The 25,408-nt window shown below is 50.4% G+C and overlaps 2 protein-coding genes across 3 annotated transcripts; one reads left to right on the top strand and one right to left on the bottom strand.

Moving 5' to 3' along the window:
* Positions 1 to 1,303: 1,303 nt before the first annotated feature.
* LOC122382777 (DNA-directed RNA polymerase II subunit RPB1-like) lies at positions 1,304 to 4,484 on the bottom strand. The gene is made up of 4 exons (XM_043368566.1): positions 4,391 to 4,484; positions 3,321 to 3,457; positions 2,221 to 2,365; positions 1,304 to 1,923 (listed from the first exon to the last, which is right to left on the bottom strand). The coding sequence occupies exons 1-4, from the start codon at positions 4,413 to 4,415 to the stop codon at positions 1,304 to 1,306; spliced, it is 927 nt and encodes a 308-aa protein (XP_043224501.1). The 5' UTR covers positions 4,416 to 4,484.
* A 13,854-nt stretch (positions 4,485 to 18,338) lies between these two features.
* LOC122382771 lies at positions 18,339 to 25,121 on the top strand. Of its 2 annotated transcripts, XM_043368561.1 has the most exons (3): positions 18,339 to 18,437; positions 23,817 to 23,996; positions 24,675 to 25,121. In XM_043368561.1, the coding sequence occupies exons 2-3, from the start codon at positions 23,819 to 23,821 to the stop codon at positions 24,941 to 24,943; spliced, it is 447 nt and encodes a 148-aa protein (XP_043224496.1). In that variant the 5' UTR covers positions 18,339 to 18,437; positions 23,817 to 23,818; the 3' UTR covers positions 24,944 to 25,121. The 2 variants fall into 2 exon arrangements, with proteins under 2 accessions (XP_043224496.1, XP_043224495.1); XM_043368560.1 differs by lacking the exon at positions 18,339 to 18,437 and having other exon boundaries at positions 23,767 to 23,996.
* Positions 25,122 to 25,408: the final 287 nt, after the last annotated feature.

Here is a 25,408-nt window from a genome sequence, read left to right as displayed (position 1 = left end):
AACGATAGTGCTTCAATGCAGATCGATATTATACATAGTGTGCCAGTTCAGATGCGTAGTGTTGAAATAGACCGTTACAATTGGTGTGCTGTTGCTCTTTTCTGCAGCTGTTTTGTTGTTTCACGTCGCTTGTTGAGAAACGGGGCTTTCAGCCTCCCCCAATAGCAGGTCGGCAGCGCTGTCACTCAGCACTCTGAGCTCTCTACCGAAGTTGGGTGTTTGTGCAGGCTTGCGAGTCATGGTCCCGGGTCACGCTCTGTATCATACCGATACACTTGGTCGTCGTCCTGTCGTCCTTCAACGTCATTCGTTTTTAAATGCGTTTTTATATTATGCTAAATATCATGTATTTGTTCCGACCTGGTTTATGAAATGACACACACATGACGTTGAACCCTGACAAGTCCAACCATAAGCGCTACCGTTCGATGCTTATGACTAGACAAGCCTACTATGAACGTCAAACCCCTTGAGACCCCACTTTTTGGCGATAATTTTTAAATGCGTCAACATTCGTTGACAATATTCTGGCAATGTATGTTTCAGAACCTGCCGAAACTTTTATTACTAAGGTATTTTGACGCCAAACGATTATGGAAGGTACTTCTCATTCACTCGTAATGCTAAGGTCAATTCAGGCCCGGGCAGAGGCTTGCGCTCGGCCACACTCGAGCCCCGCCACCAGCGCCATCTGCTCTAAATGCCATCTACCAGCGCCCGCTACCGCTACCAGCTACCACCCACCATCAAGCCTGAATGGAGCGAGAGACGCGAGTGACCGGTCGCCGGGCAAGGAGCGCCGGAGGGGTAGGGCGGAGCTTAGCGCTGACGTCATTGCGTGGCTCCACCCCATGAGCGCGTAGCCTCTACCCAAACAGCAGATTCGTGCCGTGAAATTTAACATTACGAGTGAATGAGAAGTACCTTTCATAATCGTTTGGCGTCAAAATACCTTAGTAATAAAAGTTTCGGCAGGTTCTAAAACACACATTGCCAGAATATTGTCAACGAGAGTTGACGCATTTAAAAATTATCGCAAAAAAGTGGGGCCTCAAGGGGTTTGACGTCCATAGTAAACGAGCACTACACAAAAGAAGAAAGACGCATCACTCGCTGAGTTTCAGCTCCGCCTTGGGCGGTCGCGCTGACAGAGACAGAAGACACGGCTGCTCCTGCCGTTCCGCCGCTCAGTCTCGCACACCATGAACACCACTGGCAAACGGAACTCGCTCACTCACGCTCACACTCACTCCGATAAATAGGGCGGCCTCAGCGGCCTGGCACTCGGCTGCTCCTCGGCTGCTCAGTTGTGCGGCAGGTTGTAGAGACCCGGCGGCGGGCGCAGCGTGGTCGTGGTGGTTGTCGGCGGGATGTACTGGTTGGGCACCGGGCGCACGGGCTGGGGACGGGGGCGGCTGGGCTGCGGCTGCGGACGCGCGGGCTGAGGACGAGGGCGGCTGGGCTGCGGCTGGGGACGCACGGGCTGGGGACGAGGGCGGCTGGGCTGCGGCTGCGGGCGCACGGGCTGGGGACGGGGGCGGCTGGGCTGCGGCTGCGGGCGGGGGCGCGAGGTCTGCGGGGGCTGGTACTGGGGCCGCGGGGTGGTCTGCGGGGGCTGGTACTGGGGCCGCGGAGTGGTCTGCGGGGGCTGGTACTGGTTCTGCTCGCTGGCCGGCCCGTTCACCACGCTGCCGACGTTGTTGCTGGCGGCCGAGTCGGGCACCACGCCGATCTCCTCGTTCTTGGAGTAGAACTGCTCGGCACTGTCGCAGTCTACCTCGTTCCACCACTGACACGCGAAGCCCTCCTGGTTGAAGATGGTGCCGTTGGGGCAGAGGAAGGAGAGCTTCATGGCCTCGCCGCCGGGCACGGGGCTGCACACGTGGAACGGCTGGCAGCCGGCCTCCACATCGGCGTAGTAACCTGCCGCCGGACGGAGGGACGGTCAACACAGTGACGGCAGTCACAGACCAGTATGAACTTCATCAGACATCAGAAAGGGGAGCACACTGCAGTTTATAGAGCCAGCCATACGACTGACGACTTACTATTTGCACTAATGAAATAACGTTTTAGAGAAATACAACTATGATTCATATATTTATAGTCCATTGTGGATGAGGTGCCGTTCTGATTGTAAGACCTTTTGACGTCTATCAGTGAATACTGCTGAGCTGAAGCCCTGTGTGAGGGCTATCAGCCGGCTATCCGCCCACTGACCGGCAATGCGTCCGTCGCAGGTGAAGCCGGTGGGCGGGATGGTGGCGTAGATCGGGTAGTCGACTCCGGGCTCTCCGGGCACGGCGTCACGCAGCCACTGCAGCGGGTCCGACGAGCCGTGGTGGTGGTCCTCCTCAGCGGACGGCTGGGGCGTCACAGACACACCCACAGGTCAGACAGGTCACAGTCGCTGACGGCGGTCTCAGGGGGCGGTGGAGGGGGTAAGGGAGAACCGCTGGGGCGTGAAGGCAGCGGAGAGGACGGCGTCGCCTTAGCGGTGACTAAAATGGGCACCCTGGCCATAAGTTTGAAGGGATACCATTTTGGTTAAGACGAGAACGTTTATCACTGCATACACCTTATAGGTTAAACACATCATGGCTGGATATGTAAGCTATGATGTAAGATTGACAGCTCTCCATGATTGCATGACAAAGTATACCTACACTATCTGGATGGGCTGATCGCTGGTCAATGTCCAAAATTGGCAGGTGACGCGATATTTCCAGGCATTCCCGGCTCAATTCAGCGGATTGGGCTAGCCGTGGGAAGGGAGAACACGAAACATTCCTATTTTCCGGCGTTGATGATAGTAGGGGTCTCATGTGAAAGTGAATGGGTTCTGGAAAAAAACATCTGATTAGAAGGGTTTCAGCAAACGCAAGCCGCAATACCTGAAATAATCTCAGTCAAAGAAAGTGACATTCAGTCAACCAGAGAAAACCAAATGCCATCACATCAATCGAGAAAGAAGTTAGACGATCAAATATTTACGAAGACTGATCAGCCATCTCAGGGGACTTTTGATCACTTTTCCTAGCTCTTCTTGGTTGTCATCCAACTAACTTCCATGGAGCTCTAGTTTTGCCAAATAATACCCCAATCAGCTCAATGTCGTCGCACTTGAATCTTATTCACGAAAAAGATGACACATAATAGGGCAATAAGTTTCCGTGAAGAGATTCAGAGCAGTTGCGTCATCGACGGGACATGTTTTCGACTCTCAGCGAGATGACCCCCGGTCGGCCCTCGACATGTCTTCACAACAAGTGGGCGGGTCGGGGTCGCCGGGTCAGCCGGGGTCGCGGCTTTGACCTCACCTTGACCACAGCGCCGCCGGGGTTGTTGCCGGCGCCGAACGGGTCGCTCGGCTCCTGGTAGTCGTAGCCGGGCTTGGCCGTGGTGGGCGGGGCGCCGTAGCTGTAGCCGCTCTGAGCCGTGGCTAGGGCGGCCAGCGCTGCGAATGAGGCGGAACAGGCGGCTGTTAGCGAGACAGGGACACAGCCAGAGCTGTGGACAGCGGGCATGGGGGACAGCGGGACAGTGACACAGCCAGAGCTGTGGACAGCGGAAACAGTCGGCGATCAGCGGCACCGCGTTCACACGAATACACTGGACAGGAGGAGCTGCAACACTAGGACGGTCTGAGGGTTGCTGAGGGGCGGTCTCATCTGCATGACGGTCTGGGATGCAGGTTATTCTGAGCTGCCATGAGGGAAAACCAAAGTTGCACTGAGGGACTAGCTGAGCTGCTCTGAGGGATGGTCGAAAATGATCCACTAAGGGACGGCTAGAGTTGCACTTTACACGATCCGAAATCCAATAACAGTTCATATGAGCTCTTCTGAGGACGACCAAAGCTGCGCCGAGGTGCGATCCTGGAGATTCGCTGTGGGATGACTCATTACCTACAGTTGGACCGTCTTGATCTAACTGCAGATGCATTGATGTATCAGGGACAAAGTGCGGACGATAAGACATTCAGAAAAAACAACTACGAGGCAAAAATAACACAAAAACGCTCAAATAACAAAAAAACTTTTTGGGGTCGTGTAGCATGACGGTTTGGACTACAAATGAAACACTAATGTAGGTAGGTATTTTATGCAATTACGGGGTAGAGTAAGATAACCAATGCACTTTAGGTGTGCAGGCAACTTTTTATGGAAACAAGCTTAGTTGCACGAGCTTAGCAGAATGCATAATCAGTAGCCGATTAAATGAATCAGGTAGCGATATTTGGTTCTTTTCTTATAATTTGTTCCAATACTCAAATTTTGCATCGTTCCTTCCAAGTTTTCGGTCTTTATATTCGAATGCACCTTATCGAGATACTGTTTTCACTGTAAAGTGTTAAGCCCTGTGGTTGGCGGTCCGAGTGTCGACTCACCGCTGAATACGATAAATCCCCTCATGTCGGCGGCCGTGCAGGGCGCTCGGTTTGTGTCCGACGGCGGATGCTGTGCACCACTGATGCTCCCCTCCCGCCTCAGATACTATTTATACGGAGCCTCCGTAATTACGGGCCCGCGTCACGTGACCCTCGGGTCGGCGCCTCCCACCGGTCACGTGACGGCCGTGTCGCCGCCCGATACTCCACTTTCACTGGTCGGTGTGCCAAGTTCGTCTCCACCCCCGGGCCACGGGCGCTGACTTGAACTTGGGCGCGCGGCGCTGCGCCGGCCGTCGGCAGAGACGCCGGCGGGCGGCGCGGCGGCGGCGCTGCATGGAAGCAGACAAACGGCGAACCATGGAAGGGCGGGACTGGCAATCAGTTCACCGTATAGAATGAATACAGGATGGTGTGGCATGGGGACTGTCCACTGACATGCATATGTAGGTGTGTGTCCGTCACTACCGGGGGAAGCAGTGAGCGTATCCCGGAAGTAACTTAACTATGTTGTTAGCGTGTAGGAAACGACCAGGGCCAGGCGTCTTCCGATATAAATGCAGCTTCATTTTACTCGGACGTGTTTCCTATTTAATTGTTTGTGATGTGTGTGTTACGCAAAACAAGATGATACCTAACGAACAGGGTGTATTTGTAAATTTTAAGTTTTCGTTCCCTCCTATGGGCGCGATATATCTCGAGTTTCGAAACGCATCAGTCAAGCCCTGAGGCCTCGACAGGCCAGCGTTGTCTGGTCCAGTTCAAAAGATGATTTACTATCGTTCGCCATGAGATGACGGATCGGAATAAATGACGCCATATGCGCAAAAACGGCCCTTTTTCTCCGCTCCTTCAGGCTCTCTCAGCAACACTTTTCTCTCCATAGAGCGACATGATATAGCAAGTGTGAATTCTCTCTGTACCTAATTGTGAAAATGTAACAAGGAAAAAGGGTCACGGATCTTGTTACGTATATTTTTCTATGTGTGAAGGTGTAGCCACTGTGTGCGGAACGGACCAGATCTCCTAGCTAAGATGGAAGACGTCACAAAGCTTATCTACTTTACTTACTGATCTTGTATATAAATGAAATAATACAACGGCAGGGTCTCGGGTGACGAATTTTCAAGGGGTGGGCGAATGCCAAAAGTTTGCCCGTATAGCAAAATTATGTATTTTTAGCTGTATTTTAGTTGCTAGTATGGTATCTTGGCTAGGATCTCCCTAAAGAACAGAGATATTACCCAGATATGATAAAGTTTTTGTAATATCGCTGCGGTCACGGAGTACAATTCTGAGCCGTCAATGTATTTTCTTGAATGCTGAATAACTGTCCGTCACGATTACCCGAAATTGTACCCTATGATTTTTAAATAATTTAGGTACACCAAAAGGTGAGGTGCCAGCACCGCGTCGCGTAGCGCCGCGAAATTTGGTACGACTATTCCCTCATCAATTTTACACATGGTGTGCAAGTTTTAACCTCGTAACTTTTAAGGTCAGGTCACCAGGTCACTTTGAATGACCCAACCTCAAGTCACTTTTTTGCAACTTTGTCACCGTGCCAGAGCTACAGTAGATGTCGGAGGTCTTTGAAAGTCGCAGGATGTTATTAGGTCATTAGTAGCTACCAGTAAAACGCCTTTTGGGCGAAGAACGAGCGAGCGAGATAGTGAGCCCTGCACGTGCGGAAGGGCGAGAGGGTACTTCCAACGGGCTTGTGCAAAGCACCCTTCTAACCGGTCGCTAGCGGTGTGCCAAATTTGAACGCAATCGGCCCAGCCGTTCCTGAGATCTGGAAGCGGCATTCTGCACGTGCGCACGTGCAAACGGGGTTCAAACTGACTTTTGCACGGTACCCTACTAACCGGTCCCCAACCGTGTACCAAATTTGAGCACAATCGGTTCAGCCGTTCTCGAGATCTGGAAACGCCCCCTGCACGTGCGCACGTGCAGTAGCACCCTAACCGCAACACATTGGAATGCATTGTCTGGTGGTTGCCTACCTGTATGCCAAGTTTCCGCGAAATCACCCCAGTAATTACCGAGTTACTGAAATGGGAGCAAATTTAGCACCTCTTCTTTTTGTATTTTGCACGTGCAGTGGGGGTCACTCACAAAGATCACGAGTATCCGACCTTTGGTAGAAGGGATGCACGCCACCTACCCTATAAAAATTACCGCAAGACAATCGCTCAAGCCGCTGCTGATGTATGGGTCTCTCAAAATCATTACTTCTGCAAAACTGCTTGTACACCCTTGACTTCTCACGTGGCACGTGCCACGACGCCGTCACTGAGATGTATCATAAGTAGTCAATAACGGGGTAGAAGGGATGGGGCTACCCAGCAAAAAAGACCGCAGGCCAATCGGTCCAGCGGTTGCTGAGATATAAGCCTCTCAAAAGCGTTACAGGCCGGGCCGGGCCGGGCCGCTCATACTGAGATTTTTCCATTATATTGAAAAGACTTCGCTTCGCTCGCTGCGCTCGCTCGCTCGTAATAAGTCAATGGGGGAAAAATCAACTCCCTGTTTTTACCACTAAAACGGGTCAGAATGGCCCCATATACCATGCATGACTTCATATACGATCAACCTTCACTACCTTGAGGTCTGTTTTGCTGTTGGGCAGCTGTAAGGTCATGTGACGTCATCAAAGGTCACCAAAGGTTTTTTGCCAATAACTCAGTACAGGAACAAGATACAGCCGCGCGGATGGTCTCATTGTGTTCAGCTCGTCAAGATGCATCGAATGATATACATGATGACCTCGAGGTCACGTGACCTGAGGTCAACCTTTGACCTTGACCTTTCGAGGTCAACGTATACATCAGTCGATGCAGATGCACTGAGCAGACATCATCCGCGAGCTCTCGCGCGGCAGACGCTCTGCCGGGACTCTGCCGGCGACATCGGCAGAGCCGTCGGCATCCTTTACCCGTGAGCGAATGCCCTGGTGGGCTAACCGACATCTGAATTGTTAGGTAAAGACATACCGTCATTCTTCTCAGTCGGCAACCACCAAGAACGTCGTTATTCATGCGTCGCTGACGTTCATCGAGAGCTCGAATCTCTTCCTGCTAAGGCTGTTATAGGCAAACTTCCAAATAGGTCTTCCAACTACGCCATGTCGGCCGGACGGTGAGAGCTAGCAAGTGCGGATCAATTTGATCTACTTTACCAGGTACAACATTGTTATGAAGTATTGCATGTGCCTCGTTACGACAACCGATTGACTTACTTGTAAGCTATTCGACATCGTGCGGTGACGTCTTGTGTTTCATTGTTTTTTCTTGTGACGCATGCTTTCCTATCGGATTCAGGCGGTGAGCCTAAATCCGGCCGTGCGCCTATAGACACATCAATGGTAGCAGTTTTCCCGCCGCCGCGCCATTCCGAGCATAGGCAACACGGATCTCGACTGGGACTGGTCATGCTTATATGTAAGGTGAAGTTCACCCTGTGACTGCATGATGATCACCATTTATGTTGAAATAGTTACTTTTATTGTGACGAATATCCGTTTCAATCGAGCCTGCCAGAGATCGGGTGACACGACATTTTACCACTAAGCTGTAATCAATGCCGTGTGACAAATTGTGAGTGACACACTGTGCAGATGACAGCTGGGCAGCCTTCATTGGCTCTCTTCAGTGCGTGACTGGACAATTTCGACTGACGTCAGCAAATCGACACTGTCTTCCTCACCAAAAGCGGTGAGCGCTGCTCCCTGAGGCAGCGGCACTTATCGCTGATGTGAACGTGCGCTCGTCGCGAGATGAACACACGATCTGACCTCGTGCGCTGCCGCTTTAGTTAACTAAATAGCCTAAAGACCTGAACATCTCACAACATCCAATAACAGCATTTACCCTCGCCGGCCTAGAGGGGGGGGAGGGGGGTGCCGCCCCCCCATAGTTTTTTTCGCGATAGCTCCGAACACGCCGGCGATAGAGAGCTGAAACTTGGCATACCTGATCTTTGATTCAAGCCGGATCTTTTCACACCAACCGCATTTTCGGGTCAGGTCAGGTCACTGACTTATGATGTCATAAGTGAACCTCTGCACGGTCTTCATATGTCGCAAATTCACAACGCTCTCACTGCCAGAGGAGCTTTCACAGGGAAATGAGACTTGCAGGACCTAGTATCCATTAAGAGTCTCATAGCTTGTATATCTCGGATTTTTTCTAAAGGTCATATGAGGTCAGGTCATTTTCGTGACCTCACCATTAGGTATAAGTCAATGGGGAAAAATGAAAACTGCTATTCTGGCGCCGGAAACGATCTCCAACTATCTCAAGCACGAATCGTGATTTCATGCACTCCTTGTAAGGTTCGATGCGTCACTTTTGCAATGTTGACCTTGCGCGACGTCATTTATGACGTCATTAGGATTTAGGGTCATATTAGTTTTTCGTCAATACCTAACTCCCGATCAAATTGAGCTAGCGGGTCGGGAAAGCCACCAATAGACTCAGGAAGACCTGCCGAATCGAATGATATACGACCTCCTTCGACCAAGTTCGTGACCTGGGGGCGCTGTCCTGACCGTGACCCAAGGTCAACACCCTAAGTTGACCTCATCCAAACAAAAAGTATATAATTCGACGCGCCTAAGCGAGGCGAACACGATACTGCCAAAATCGCGACTCTGCGGCCGCTTTTTTTGCGAAGTTATTCACCAAAAACGGAACCGTGCCTTGGGGCACTTGACCTGACCTCAGAGGTCACCGGTTGACTTAAGACCTTAAAATCGGATATCAATCTCTGCGTCTCGTAGCGGCGCACACGCTCGGCTTTTCCGCGACGCATAGCTCCACAAGGGGCGAAACGGCGAGAGTGGGTCATACCCCCTCGGCCGGCGCGTAAGTAGAAAACCAATAGGTCCGGCGAGGGTTGACCCGCGCCCCGCCGTGCCATTCAGCCATACCTACGCGCCCTGCTGGGGAGGGGGGACAGATTCTGCCCCCCCCGTCTAACTTCCGAACCGATGGTCGTAGAAAAACGGGGAAAACGGCAATCGAAAGCTCTCAACAAGGCGGATCTTAAGAGCCCATTTTTTTTTTGCGTAACCCTCGCCCGTATTGGTGTTTTTCCAGCCGCGAACGTATGAGGGGGGGGGGGGGATCCGTTGGACCCCCCCTTGCCGTTTCGCCCCTGATCGAGCTAGAGCTTCGCGGAAAAAACGAGCGTGTTGCCCGTGACGAGAGGAAGCCGATGATATCTAATTTTAAGGTCCTAGGTCATTGGTTGACCTTGCAGGTCAAGTCAATGACCCAAAAGTCGGGAAAATCGGGACCTCTTAGAACGTCGTAAAGTGTGGCTGTTACGGGGTTTTTCGGGGTGCTGATCACGAATAGCATGTTAGTTTTGATCACAGATGATGTCTTCATGCATTTAGTCCAGGTCGGGTCAGGTCAGGTCAGGTCAACCAGTAGGGATCCTGCCGGGTATTCCTAGTAGGTGTCAACCGCCTCTGACAGCTTCGTAACATGTTACGAAGGCACCAAAACTACATACTTCGTAAGTGTTCAAATGGTTGCTAAATTCGAATTCAGGTGCAAAAACTGGCCTAGAAACATGTAAAACTCGAAAAAGTGAACCGAGGTCATCAAAGGTCAATGACCTGACCTGACCTTCAGGTGACCTTGACACCCACCCTAACGCATGGGGGCAACATCATATCACATGTTTGAACGCTTGAAACCACGAAAAGACTGCAAACGCGCGGCTAATGCGAGCCGACATACGCCAAATCGCGATTCCGGCCAAACATGGTCTCGAAAAGTAGGTCACAGGTCAAAGGTCATCGGGGTCAGGGTCATGAAATTTTCAGAGTAGGTGTAAAATTGATTAACGCGAGGGTACTGAAAGTTTCGTCGCGATCGGCCGCTTTTTACGCGAGTTATTCGCGAAAAACCATGGGAGGGGTCCGTTCGACCCCCCTCCCCTATACGGGCGAGGGTTAAGTAGGTAAGAGGACAGGTCAAGGTCAGGTCAAGGGTACAAAATGCAAGTTTCTACAGTATCGGCCTTGCACCGTAGTTGCCGAAGAATGGACTGAGACTGATTGCCCAAAACGTGTTTTTTTTTTTTGGCTACCAAGACAATATTTGTTGCAAACAATATCATGCAAAGGTCAAGGTCAAGGTCAGGTCAGGTCACCAAAAACGAAATATAGAAAAGGGCATGTGCGACACGTGTTTTATGGGTCATTTTATTCATAGAATTCAATAGGCACACTCAATAAGTGATATGGACCACATCTGGATGAATTTCAGGTCGAGGTCAGGTCAAGGTCAGGTCAAGTGAGGTCAAATTTTGAAGTTGGCTGTTAACGCCTAAAAAGGTGTCTTTCTGATGCAGTTTTTTACGGCAAATCGAATGGTGCTATTTTTGTTTCCGTGCGAGGTCTAGAATTTCCCAAAAATTCATTTTTCAAGAATTTTGTGTGTCGTGACGTCATAAAATTTTAAACAACTTCCACATTTGTGAACCGATTCTTAAAAAAATTGGTAAATAGGTGCACATCAGTGGTGTCAATTTCAGAAAACGTATGTCCAAAGTCCGTCCAATGTCCAATGCTTACGTCGATTGTCCGTCCAAAAATGTCCAAGCCAGCCATTTGTCCAAAGATGTCCGACACCTACGCAATAGTTTACACTCAACACTGGTTACGTTTCCATGACACAAGCTAAGCCGATTTTGAAAAATGGATTTGCTCCATCATAGCATTTAGGCATAATTTAAGAATGCAAATATAGGATAAGTGCTACCTAAAACCATATATACGCTCATTTTTTGCATAAGTTAAATTAGTTTCCGAGGAAAGCGCTCGTGAAATTTCGCTAAATCGTTTTGGACGTGTCATGGAAACGTGTAGTGACTGTCTGGTGACTCATTTATTTTGCTTTTCATGTACCATTACAAGCTTAAAAGTGTTAATCATATCGAAAGCTGAGCTTTCTAAGCCAATCCATGTTATACACGACTACTTTTTAAAAATGTGTATGTGTGTAAAAATGAAATTAAAAATTTATGCATTAAAAATGTGGTGTAGCAAGTGGTTGTCCAAAGTTGTCCAAAGCCTGCTGCCATTGCCCAACCGAATTCCGAATTGGACATTGGACAAAATCGGAATTCCGAAGATTCAAGTTCCGATTGACACCACTATATAGTGCACATAGACCACTTCTCTGACATATATTCAGTTTTTTTTTCGATACACTCAAAATTTAGGATTTTATAATTATTTTCCCAAAAAAGTCAGGTTTTTTAGAGGAAAAAATTGGGCCAAAATCAAAAATTTAAAAACGGAGATAGCTATTTGATAGACAAAGTAGAATCACGTATAACTTTTTTGTTACGTCTTGATTTCTTTAAAAATGAAGATGTTAGCGGCGTTTGAAATTTTGCCGTTTTTGTGCCGAAAATGGCGGACATGACGTCACTAAAACGCCATATTTTCTCAACACTTTTCCGACAGATTTCGCTCAAATTTTCAGGAAACGTCTTAAATTGATGTATGATAAGGTACTGAAAGTTTGACGTCGCTGGCGTAACGCATTTCAAAGTTATTGGCGAAAACGGGGGGGGGCAGATTCTGCCCCCCCCCCAGCGTGGCGCGGGTTAAGTGAAAAACTGAGAGCAATCGTGTTAAAAAAAAATTGTTTCTCGTTATGCCTTATCACTTCCTAGGTATATGCATACTCACTAGGTGAAGCCATGGAGGAGCTAGTACTATCTCATCTGTGGTAAAACATTTAAGAATTTACTACCTAAATGATTTTTCTTCACGTTTTAAAGCTCAAGCTTCTGCCTGATTTGAGGATATTGTCGATGACTTCGCAGCTAAATGTTTGGGGGATTTCACCCCTATCACATGGATTGCAACGCATGGACCTATTTATATTTTCTCAGACGTACTAGAATATCGCTGCTTTGAACGATTATCCCTTTGCTATAATATTGGGCCCACATATGGCCTATGGGCACCGAGCCCTGACAGATTCAAATAGGCGGTCTTAGACGGTGGGGGGCGATACCATAAAAAAGGTTATCCAAGTTCCAAAAGCTCCTCGGATTACATTTCTTATTTCTTGCTGTCCAGTTTCATGCAAGCTTTTTGCTAATAAAAGTTGTTTAGTTTTCTTCCTATTAAAAAATGTACATTTCCATCGATTTCGGGCGCTGCGGTGGATAGGGCTTTGGGGCGTTGCGTCAATGGCCCGCGGATTCGCCTGTGGCACTGAGCAGCGTTGGCCCCAGCATTGGGGCGAATGATCATAGACCACTCGCCCCAATGTTTCAGGATGTGCAATTATGCATACCCAATAGGAACATACCAGACGAGCGACCATTTTTCATGCTCAAAATTTCCCGCGATAAATTAACCGCGCACCGACGAGGGGGGGGGGGGCGGTTAACCGGTTTTTAAGGTTTTTCTAAGGTTTTTCGTGAATAGCGGAAAAATTACGGCGCGTAGCGCCACGAAATCTGACATGACTTCCCTGATCAATTGTACACATGTCACATGGTGTGCAAGTTTGAACTTCCTACCTTTCAAGGTCAGGTCACCAGGTCACTTCGAATGACCCAACCTCAAATCACTTTTTTGCAACTTTGTCACCGTGTAGAGCTACAGTAGATGACGGAGACATTTGAAAGTCGTATGATATAATGAGGTCATTGATATTTACAAACTGCTCATCTCTGAATTTTGGTATCGATGACCTGAGATCAGGTCAATTTCTTGACCTACCAATTATAAGTCAATGGAGGAAAAATCAACCCCCTGTTTTTTCCACTAAAACGCGTCGGAATGGCCCTTATACCATGAATTACTTCATACACGATCAACCTTGACTACTTTGAGGCCTTCTTTGCTCTCGGGGAACTGTAAGGTCATGTGACATCATCAAGGGTCACCAAGGTTTTTCGCTAATAACTCCTTACAGGAACGAGCTACGGCCACGCGGAAGGTCTCATTGTGTTTTGTTCAGCTCGTCAAGGCGCATCGAAAAATATACATGATGACTTTGAGGTCACGTGACCTGAGGTCAACCTTTGACCTTGACCTTTCAAGGACAACACATAAATGATTCGATATCGATGCGGATTGACGAGAGCATCACGATGGTGCTATTAGTTTGTTCCTAGCTTGGCTAGTTCGAAAGTTATTCGAGAAAAGCTCAGGGGGGGAGGGGGCGGTCAAATGCCGCCCGTCGGTTCTAAGTTGGCGCAGGCCCCAATCGGTGCGCGGGTTAAAACCCTCGCCGGCACGGGGCCGGGGGATAGGGGTGATGCAAGGTACTCTTGCTCAACCTAAGGTTCTTCGCAAATAACTCGCGTAAAAAGCTGCCGATCGCGACTAAACTTTCAGTATCCTCGCGTTAATCAATTTAACACCTAACCCTGAAAATTATACGACGCTGTCCCTGACCCAAATGACCTTTGACCTGTGACCTACTTTTTTAGACCATGTTTGGTCGGAATCGCGACTCGGCGTATCAGTTGGTTCGCATTAGCCGCACTTTTGCAGTCTTTCCGTAGTTTCAAGCGTTCAAACATGTGATACGATGCGCATAAGGGTGGGTGTCAACTGTCAAGGTCACCTGAAGATCAGGTCAGGTCACTAACCTTTGATGACCTCGGCTCACTTTTTCGAGGTTTACATGTTTCTTGGCTAGTTTTTGGAGCTGAATTCGAATTTAGCAATCATTTGAGCATTTACAAAGTAGTTATGGTGCCTACGTAACATGTTGCGAAGCTTTCAGAGGCAGTTGACACCTACTACGAATACCCAGCAGTACCCCCCCAGCCAGCAATTTTGCTCCGGGCCCAAGCAGGCTCTAGTGCGGATTGCCCGAGATTTTTAGTCGGGCTAAAGTTGGCTAGGGCTTTGGCTAAAGTCGGCGTATGACACAAAAACGCCGACTAAAGCCCATGCTCTGCCGGAGGTATGCCCGCTCTGCGAGCTCCGGACAGCCGTAGTTTAGCCCTAGTTGAGCGACGATTGGCGTTAGCCCGATTTAAGCCCGAGCAGTGAATCCATTTATATAATGGAGATTACTCTGGGCCCGAGCGGGCTGAACTCCGGCAAGCCCACTCTGTGTGCCCTGTCTATCCCGACTTAAGCCATAGAAGTGAATGGGGTTTATACATTGCAAACTGCTGTGGCTTTGCTCGGGTTCGGCTCGAGTGACGGCTCCTGTTTTCTCAAGTCTCGACTTGACTTCATCTTGCTTTTGCTTCACACTGGATCAAGTAGCAAGGAGCAGCCAATGCACTTTCAGCAGGTTGTGCGGTTTCAATGCATATTTAAAATTACGGTCACTCATATGCTCTGTTAACCGGTCATCGAGGCTCGAGCATTGCAAAAGGAAAGTAGTGTTTGACTTTGATTGAATGTATATTTCAAACGACTACAGACACGTCAAATGAAACACAAATACATGAAACAATGGACTGCAAACTGCAGCAGTAATATGGCATGAGTCATGAAAAAACGCCATCAAAACTATAAAACAATCACAAGACCCGTTAGCCTCCCTCCCCGTTCATAATACTTGGTTAAACACTCAACCGAAAGCATAAAGTAAGGACAGCAAGTAATCGCTCATGAGACATAAAGCAATAAGCAAACAATCGTTTATAAGGAACTTCACTCTGGTGAATGGGAGCTTTAGAGGCGTCTGGCTCCTCCGCACACACACATCTGCAGTAGGTGGTCGGCCAGCTTTCGGCGCAGTTTCCGTATATGTAGTATACCTACCTACTTAATCATAAGCAGGCAGTTTCCGCTAAACCACTTGGCGAGGGCGACTGCGTCGTCCACCCGGTCCTGGTTTGTATAACTATTCCATTTTTTGGAACCATTTGCTCTAATGGTACGTACCTGAAAAAGAGATTAATTGATTTAATTTACATTGCATGTTTACTTGAAAAATAACTTATTGATGCATTAATACTGTAAAAGCACTTCTCATTGATCCGTATAAAATGTTCATTTGATTTTAAATGCGGACAGAGAATGAGCGTGCTCGGTGATAAGTAGATAAATATTTGTGTTTTGTATTTCATTTTCCTGGGTCAGAAGTGCTGGTATTTCACAAAGATATAAAGGCACGGAATGCAGCTTTTCTGAGCGAGGGTATGAGTCGCCAGGCTGAACAGCTATTCAACTTCATGTTTGATGGCGTGAAACTCAGTCAAAATCATGACGTTTACATGCGATCAAGCGCACCATTCAATACACTTACCTACCGTAAAACTCCATGCCAGTCCACTTGATAAGAGCAGTGAGCACTATCCCTTCTTCGCGCTGTCACACGCGCCCAAACATCAACCACCAAATGCCCCAACACCGGTGTGTCGTTTCGTCGCACAGCGCGCAGACTTGCACAAACGCTGCACATGATTGGCGCAGAACTGCGCATGCGCGAACAGCCGAACAAGTATGGCTAAGCTCCGGCTTTACTCCAGTTAGCCGAAGGACACAGCCAGCCTGATCAGCCCGCGCTCCGCCCAAGTTAAGCCTGTTTTGGATGCGCGGGCAGATGTCGGGCTGAGCTACTGCTATCCGCACGTGGGCATTGCTGCGGCATGCCCCAGCTCAGCCCTAGTAAAAAATACATTGGTTTTGATCAAAGTGGGCAAACCCAAGCTAAGCCCAAGCTGCCCGACGCTTGCCACAGTTCAGCCCAAGCGAATTGCTGGCTGGGCCTACTGGTTGACCCGACCTGACCAATGCATGAAGACAACATCCGTGATCAAAACTAACAGTATATGTTCGTGATCAGCACCCCGAAAACCCTCATAGCAGCCACACTTAACGACGTTCTAACAGGTCCCGATTTTCCCGACCTTTGGGTCATTGACCTGACCTCAGGTCAACCAATGACCTAGGACATTAAAATCTGGTATCATCGGCTTCTTCTCGTCACGGGCAACACGCTCGTTTTTTCAACGAGGCTCTATATGCTAAATTATAGGCCAAATGCGGGTCGTACCACCCACCCCCTAATTGTATCGTCGAAGGACGTAAAATGGCCTGTGCCGGCGATGGGCTTAGGAAGCAAATACGACGGCTTTTGTCGAGGAGTATTGACGAGAGAAACACCTACATATGGCTCAGCTTCCTTGTTTCCCCTTTTCGAAAAGTCAATAGGGAAAGTTGTCTGGAAACATTTAACCCTCGCCGGCCGAGGGGTGGGGGGTGCAGCCCCCCGTTTTTTTTCGCGATAGCTCCGAACACGCCGGCGATAGAAAGCCGAAGCTTGGCATGCCTGGCAGTTGATCCAAGCCGCATCTTTTGACACCAACCGCATTTTTAGGTCAGATCAGGTCACTGGACTATGACGTCATAAGTGAACCTCTGCAAGGTCCTCAGATGTCGCAACTTCGCAACGCCCTCAGTGCCAGAGGAACTTATACAAGGAGATGCAACTTACAGGATGTAGTATCCTCCAGAGGTCTCACAACTTGCATAGGTATCTCGGATTTTTCCTAAAGGTCACATGAGGTCAGGTCGGTCACGTAACCTCACCATTGTCAAAGGGGAAAATGAAAACTGCCATTTTAGCGCCGGGAACGATCTCAAACTAGGTGGCTCAAGCACACGGAATCTAATTTCTTGCACTCCTTGCAATGTGCGATGCTTTGATTTTGCCTTGTTGACCTTGCGTGACGTCATTCATGACGTCACTTGGGCCATAATAGTTTTTCATCAATAACTCCCGATCAAATTGAGCTAGCGAGTCGGGAATAGCGACCAATGGATTCAGGAAGACCTGCCGAAGCGAATGATATGCAATATGACCTTATTTGACTAGTTTCGTGACCTGTGGGCACTGACATGACCTTAACCCGAAGTCAACATCTGAACTTGGCCTCACCCAAGCAAAAAGTTGACCATTCGACGCGCCTGAACGAGGCGAACACGATGATGCCAAAATCGCGGCTCTGCGACCGTTGTTTGCAAAGTTATTTATGAAAACTGAATCCATACTTTGGGTCACTTGGCCTGACCTCAGATGTCACCGGTTGACCTGAGACATTAAAATCGGGTACCCGTCGCTGTGTCTCGTAACGGCGCACACGCTCGTTTTTTCCACAACGCTCTAGGCTAGCTCCATCAGGGGGGAAACGGCGAGAGAGGGGGTCGTACACGTCAACCCCCCTTGGCCTAGAAAAAAATAGTATGTAAACATACTACAGGGTGTTCCAAAAAAAGTGATCCCCCTAACTAAGATCGACTGTATCTCCGCAACCGTGTATCCTACAGCTTTGGAAAGCCGCTCATTAGAAAGAGCAATCGAATTCCATCCAGATAGGTCGTAATTCTGTTACATAGCTTGCACAACACGACCAGCATTGTGAAAAGCACAATTCAATACCAAATTCTTAGTGAAATATTTAGGGGTAACGGATATGGTTAAAATTTCTCACATCTGACTGCATATTTCAGTTCACGTGCTTTTATTCATTCTTCGCGCGTGAACTTTTATCATAAAAAAAAATGAAGACTGAATGGATGACCTAGTTCAACCAGTATTTTGACCACTCCAATATCGGTCGTGCGTTGCCGTCAGCAATACACTTTTACCGCCGTCGCCGTGTTTCACCCGATCTCGCAACACATTTTGTTCTGGTCGTTCTCGGTGTAATACGTAATCATTCAGAGCCACACTAGGTAGCCTACTAGAACCGAAATTGACCGTTCTTTCCAACAAGGGGTCTTTCATTATCGTAGGACATACGGTTTTGGAGATAAAAGTGTGGGGCGGCGTTTGCGTGGGTGCTGTGCGCCGACGCCGCCCGGGTGTAGCGCCCCTCCCGGCGCGCGGCTGGACGCGCCTCTGCGCCATGCCTCTGACTGGGCGCGCCGCTGCGACCGGTGCGGCGGCGAAGGTCGAGGCTGCGGCCCGAGGAGCAGACGTGTGAGAGGTCGAGGGCTGGAGGGTCGCCGCCCGCGCGTGCTGAGTGTGTACGAATACACGAAGGACTGAGACGCTGCCTCTCAACTAACATTGGCGCGGTCAAGGTAAGCCTTTTCGCTCCTTATTTCAATGAATATGCACTGGTTAGCGTGATCGTTTATACGACACAATCGCCTCCTATATCGATTGCCGATATTGCTCTTTGGGTGATTCCGACCTGAAATTTATCGGGGTGTGGTCGTTTCCGATTAGCTTCTTGATAAATACCAGGTCGTTTACAATATTCACAATACGCCTTGAACCCGGTTATTTTTCTCTGCCGTACATAATTGTAGACATTATAGATAATCATAAGGTGATCGTTTAGCGACACCACACTGAGAATATAATTGATTCTGTCAGTAGAGGGCAACTGAAATGGCTAGTGAACTGTATATGAAAGTTCACAACACAAAAAAATTTAGCGGTCTGAAAGATGAAAATTGGGAAACATGGATATTTCGTTTTGAAACCCGCTTTAGTGAGCTGGACGAGACAAGCCTAGCCACTGTGCTGCTCGATGTATTAGACGGCACTGCCCTCGACGTTTGCGGAAAATTAGGGAGGGATGAGAGGAAAAGTTACAAAATCCTCAAGGGCGCGTTGCAAAGGAAATTTGGAGCCAACGTCGATCCACGACGCGCGAATGCAGAACTCCGTCAGGTACGTCAACAACCGGGAGAAAGCACGGAGGCGTTTGCAGATCGCGTCCGAAAGCTTACAAATATAGGAAATCCGGGACTGTCCAGTGCTCATCTCGACCAGACAGCCTTAGAACATTTCTTGTGCGGCCTCAGTGACCTGAAACTGCAAGAAAAGCTGCACAACGATGACGCTGTGCTGTCTCTACAGCAAGCCATTCGTGTAGCCCAAAAAGTCCAAGAAAAAGAAAACACCTTGTCTGTTATGCGCACGTTAGGTGGTCAGGACACGCAGACGGTCATGCCCTCCAGCCACACTACAGCCAGCGAAAGCCCACGGAACACAGGAGGCGACCGCACAGACACAACAGAGGTTCTGGCGATGATTGGTGAGTTAAAAGACGAATTAAGGGAGGTAAAGGCTCAAATAAAACGAGGCACAAACGGAACACCAAACGCGATCAGCAGCAATCAGCGTGGCTGTTTCCAGTGTGGCGATACCAACCATTTCAAGCGCAATTGTCCGCAGCTTTTGAACAGACGCCAGCCAGGGCAAGTTAGGCCCCCGGGGGCGACAGCCGGGAACCGAGGGACGGCACCCAACGCACCTAAGAGCCTACAGTGTTTTGGATGCGGGAGACGCGGACATTCGGTAGCCGAATGCTGGAGAACGCCGGTTTCGGCGGGTGGCCTCGGTTTGTCGAGCGCCCCACAAAACATGGGACACGTGAGCTGTTTGAATTGCGGGAGGCAAGGACACTGGGCGGCCGACTGTTGGAGACAAAACGGTGGCAGGAGTCCACAGTACCCAGCCGGACCACCCCAGAGCATGCAACAGGGAAACGGTCAATGACTGGTGCTGAAGGGCAAGCACCAGTCGGAGATGAACAAGAAGCAAGCCCCAAACGCGCTTCAGCGATCAAAATCGAAGTCGAAGGACGCAGTGTATGGGCCCTCGTTGATTCCGGAGCCGATACGTCAATGATTGGACAAGAATTCGCCCGAGCGGCTGTACAGAAAGGAGCGTCCCACAAAGGAAATTTTGGAACAATAACGCAGGCAAACGGGCAGAAAATACAAGTCAACACACAAGCAGAAGTGTCGTTCTCGATACAAACCTCGCAGTTCATCCAGCCTATGTTGGTCATTCCAGGCTTGATCTACCAGGTCGTTCTCGGCCGAGACTTCTGCTGCCAGCACAAAACAGTGCTAGATGACAGGGCAGGGGTTTTCAGAGTGGGGAATGTCGAGATTCCTTTACCAACATATTCTGAGTTACGACCGCTACGAGCAAGGGTGGTCACTTGTGCCTCAGTCACCATCCCCGCTAGGTCTCAGACCCTCGTTCAGGCCGAGGTCGAGATCCCAGATGGAGGCGTTAAAATCACTAAAGAAGCCACTTGGGAGGGTGTTCTAGAACCTCACTCAGTTGAGAGCAGCCAAGAGTGGAGGGTCCCTCGTTTAGTTGCAGAAGTGACGAGCGAGGCAACCGTGCCGGTTCAGGTCGCCAACATCGGAGGCAAGGCAGTAACGATCCCTCCAGGCACAGAAATCGGTACACTGTACTCCATTCAAGAAAATGGCAAGGGTATGTACGACGTCCCGAGCCCTTCAGCGGCTTCAGCTGAACTCAGTGCAGGGACGCTCGATGATCTCTTAAGCGAGCTCAAACTCGAATCTACTGCCCTTTCAGAGAGTGGCAAGACCTCGCTAACACAACTTGTGTCACGATACCAGGATATCTTCAGCACGGGAGAGTCCGACATTGGAAAAACAAAGCTTCTACAACATCACATCGAAACTGGAGGCGCGGCTCCGATCCGACAAAGGCCACGACGGATCCCAATGAAACTAAGAGAAGAGGTGGAAAGACAAAAAGAAAAGATGTTGAAAGAGGGAATAATCGAGGAGAGTTCCAGCCCTTGGTGCTCACCCATCGTTCTGGCCAAGAAAAAAGACGGCAGTTTCAGATTCTGCGTCGATCTTCGAGCAGTGAACTCTGTCACCCAAAGTCTGCCAGTCCCTCTCCCGAGGGTGGATGACAGCCTCGACAGCCTCGCGGGGGCAAGCCTGTTCTCCACCCTCGACATGGCCTCAGGCTACTGGCAGGTTGATGTCGCTGAAAAAGACCGAGAGAAAACCGCTTTCAGCACGGGAAAAGGCCTGCACCACTTCCGGTCCATGCCTTTCGGCCTCAAGAACGCTGGAGCCACGTTCCAACGACTGATGGAACTAGTGCTGGCTGGAATGGACTCAAAAAGCTGCCTGGTGTACATAGACGACATTATTGTCTTCGGAAAGGATCAAGACGATCATCTCAAAAACCTGGAGGAGGTCTTTCAAAGGATCAGGGCAGCAGGGATGAAACTAAAGCCAAGGAAGTGCTGTCTAGCCCGCGACGAGGTAGTATTCCTCGGACACAAGGTGGGGAAGAGCGGTGTGGAGCCAGACCCAGCAAACATAGAGAAGGTGCGTCACTGGCCTCGACCACAGAAAGCCGAAGAGCTGAAGAGTTTTCTAGGGCTCGCAGGGTACTACTCGCGATTCGTGCCCAACTATTCTGACCTCGTGCGACCCATCAGAGAAGCTGCTGAGAAAAAGGGTACTGTAGAATGGACTGAAGAGCTGGTGGAAAGCTTTGAAAGCACTAAAACGAAGCTGACGTCGGCGCCAATCCTCACCCTGCCAACCTGCAAGGGCGAGTTCAAGGTTGCAACCGACGCCTCCAACACTGCAGTCGGAGCGGTGTTGACGGAGACCATCAACGGCGATGAGAGGGTGATCGCCTACGCCAGCAAGGTGCTCAACAAGAGTGAACGTCGATGGCCGACGTATGATAAAGAACTTTGGGCAATTGTATGGGCTATTAGACATTTTCGCCCATATTTGGCTGCCACAACGTTCACGGTGATGACGGACCACAAACCGCTCAAGAACATTCCCCGCTCGATCAATGTCGACGGAGACGCCACGGGACGACGTGGCAGATGGGCAATCGAACTCAGCACATACGATTTCATCGTTGAGTACCGAAAAGGCTGCGACAATGGAAATGCTGACGCTCTGTCGAGACCTGTCGCTGACGTCACCGACTCCACAGCCGAGACTGAGGCCAAAGAGCTTCTCGCAGCCGACCACCAGGGCGGTCGAGAAGACATCCCCCTCGAAAAGCTGCGATTCGAGCAGGAGCTCGACCCCTTACTGGCTGAGGTCAGGAACTGGTTGGTAGCCAAGAGGCTTCCTTCAAAAAAAGAACTAAGGAAAAAGAACAGCTCACTGCGTAGCATGGCTCGATTATTCGACCAGCTCACGGTCGAACAGGGAGTTCTAAAACTAAGGCGACATGGCGACAGCGACAACTCGGTCATTGTTCTTCCAAAAACCTATCATGAAACAGTCCTGAACATGCTACATGACGATGTGACTGCCGGTCATCTGGGAACCGACAGAACTCTCGAGAGAGCAGCAACCAGGTTTTTTTGGCTGGGGATGAGCGGGGACATCGCCCGCTACTGCGAAACTTGCGAGACCTGTCAACGACGCAGTCGCCCAGCACCACAGATGCAAGCAACTCTCCGAACCGAATCCTATTCGAGGCCATTTGAAAGAGTGGCTATCGATATCACCGAGATGCCGATGTCGGCTCGCGGTAATAGATACGCTTTAGTAGCAATGGACTACTTTACCAAATACGTCTTTGCCTACCCCATGCAGAACCAGACAGCTGAAACTGTATCTGGCTGTCTTCTGGACATGGTATTGCGGCAAGGGGTGCCAGAACGCCTTCACAGCGATCAAGGTCGCCAGTTTGAGTCTGCGGTCTTCCAGTCCCTGTGCAAACGACTAGGAATCGAAAAAACTCGGACATCACCCTATCGGCCTGAGAGCGATGGCATGGTAGAGCGCTTCAACCGCACACTCAAGGACATGTGCTCGAAATTTATCAAACCGTGCGGATCTGATTGGGACGAACATTTGGCTTTCCTCACCTTTGCATACAACACGTCCAAACACTCGGTGACCGGATTTACCCCATTTTTCCTCGTGCATGGGTATGAGGCACGCCTGCCAGTCGATGAGCTTTTCAACCAGAAGCGCGACGTGTCGATGGTCGACACGCATGTCGAAAACAAGCTGCGCCAACTCAGACATGCATACAACAAGGTTCGCGAAAACATCGACAAGGCCTCCAACGACATGACAAAAACACAAAACGAGTCGGCACGAGAGGTTGAATATGTGCCAGGTCAAAAAGTGTGGGTGAGGGACCATACGGCTCACGTCGGAGGTAAACGTAAGCTGGCCCTTCATTACAAAGGCCCTGCGACCATTTTAAGAAGGCACGGTCCGGAAGGAGACGGAGTCACCTACAAGGTCAGCATGCCCGGTGGTAAGGAGACCAACGTTCATCACAATCATCTGAAACCCATGAAACTTCGAAGGAAAGACGATCCAGCCGAACGACCAGTTACCCCCGAACAACACGGACAGCAGACCACTGACGAGACTACGCCTGACCAACACAAACAAAGGACTGACGAGCGGGTATCTCGGGACTCTAACATGATCACGAAGAGTAGTCCATTTATACACTTTTTGCAGATGCCCAGTGATACGGCTGCGGGACAAACACCACAACTGACGAGCACATACACCACACGATACGGGAGAGTATCCCGGCCTCCGGTAAGGTATCCAGCCCTGTGAATGGCGGCTGTGTGACCTGTGACCCTAACTATGAATAAGTTAAGGAAGGAAACCATGCATGTCTGTCGATGCGTATCAATTGTATTATGCCGCCAGGTATGGACGCTGAAGGCGTGGAAGTTGGAGGAGAGGACGTCGTTCCGTCGACGGAGCGCTGCAGGCGTCTGGAGGATCGCTGCGTCGACCTCCAGGACCAGGTGGACGAGCTGCTCCTACGGGTGGAGGCCTTGGAGAGGAACCGAGCGCCATCTGGACCTTCAAAAGCGCCTCCAGATGGTAAGGTAGCCACCGCAACAGCAAAAAGCGCAGAGCTAGACGGGGCACCATTCGATCGTTCGATGGTGGAACCACCGATTGAACCCGACGGTAGTGAGCCCAAGGTCGATGCTGTCGACGCGCTCCTCGCTGAGGCCGAGGCGATGGGGCAAGGACAGTACGACGAGGACTTGAAAGAAATAATAAATATGTACACGTCCCCACGACCTGAGGACGAGGGTGCTGGCTTTGGGCCAGCTGATGAGGTGGCATCTGACCTGAGACAGCTGCTACAGGAGCCTGCTTTCCGGGTAACGTTGGTAGGAGAGGCGGTCCCGGGCTCAGGAACGGCGGCCAGCACGCGGCAGATGCCCCACCCAGCCCCGGAAGGAAGGCTGCACTTGATCATAGGGGATAGCCTAGCAGTGGGACTAAAACTCGCGGTGGGTGCAGGGGATTACATTCTCAACTTGGCCATTCGGGGGAACACTTGGAATAAAGAGCGGAAAAGGGTTCGGGAGCATGTTGAGCAGTGGCGGGATTCGGCTAGCGATCATAACCTCAGCCTGGGGAGGATTTTTGTGTGGCTTGGGGGGAACGATGCATATGGAAGGCCCCACGACACGCCTGTGGGTCTATGTCAGAATGATGTGGGCGCCGTGTTGGCTGAGCTCCAGTCTTACGACGTTCTGTTAGCAGGTCCGACTCCACGGCTGTGGTGTGACGCCGGAGCCCGCTACGAGGACACGGCGGCGTTCCGGGCGGACCTCGCCCTGCGGGAGGCGGCCCTGGCACGAGGACTACGGTTTTTACCGTATCTGGGCCGCGCGCTGACCTGTATGGTGAAGCGCCGCCATCTGGTCAGGAGCGATGTCGCGAGCAGGTGGTTCTGCCCGGACGGCATCCACCTCACCGCGCTCGGCTACGACAAGATTCAAAAGAAGCTTAGCGACACATTTGCCCGCTAAGTGCGCCAAGCTAACGACGTGCTCGTTATCGACACGCTCGATGGATGGCGAAGGGGGGAGGGGACAGAGAGACGGTGTCGTGTAGTGACTGCGGTGCAGGGCGAAACATGTGCGTTGTACTTGGGTGTTTGACGTCGCGGTGCGTCGTGGACCTCGTGTTGCGGTTGCATTATGGTCCTTTTTGTTGCGGTTTTGTTGTTGTTTTGAGTTGTATGTACATATTTTTGGAAGGATTGTGGGTCGAACCTTTATGGGGGGAGGTATGTGGGGCGGCGTTTGCGTGGGTGCTGTGCGCCGACGCCGCCCGGGTGTAGCGCCCCTCCCGGCGCGCGGCTGGACGCGCCTCTGCGCCATGCCTCTGACTGGGCGCGCCGCTGCGACCGGTGCGGCGGCGAAGGTCGAGGCTGCGGCCCGAGGAGCAGACGTGTGAGAGGTCGAGGGCTGGAGGGTCGCCGCCCGCGCGTG

This window comes from Amphibalanus amphitrite, unplaced genomic scaffold (genome assembly GCF_019059575.1).
Source record: "Amphibalanus amphitrite isolate SeventyFive unplaced genomic scaffold, NRLGWU_Aamphi_draft 000146F_arrow, whole genome shotgun sequence".
In the NCBI taxonomy this organism is placed as follows: Eukaryota; Metazoa; Arthropoda; class Thecostraca; order Balanomorpha; family Balanidae; genus Amphibalanus; species Amphibalanus amphitrite.
The sequence above is the reverse complement of the archived record's forward strand: the minus strand, read 5'-3'. Positions and strand labels throughout refer to the sequence as shown.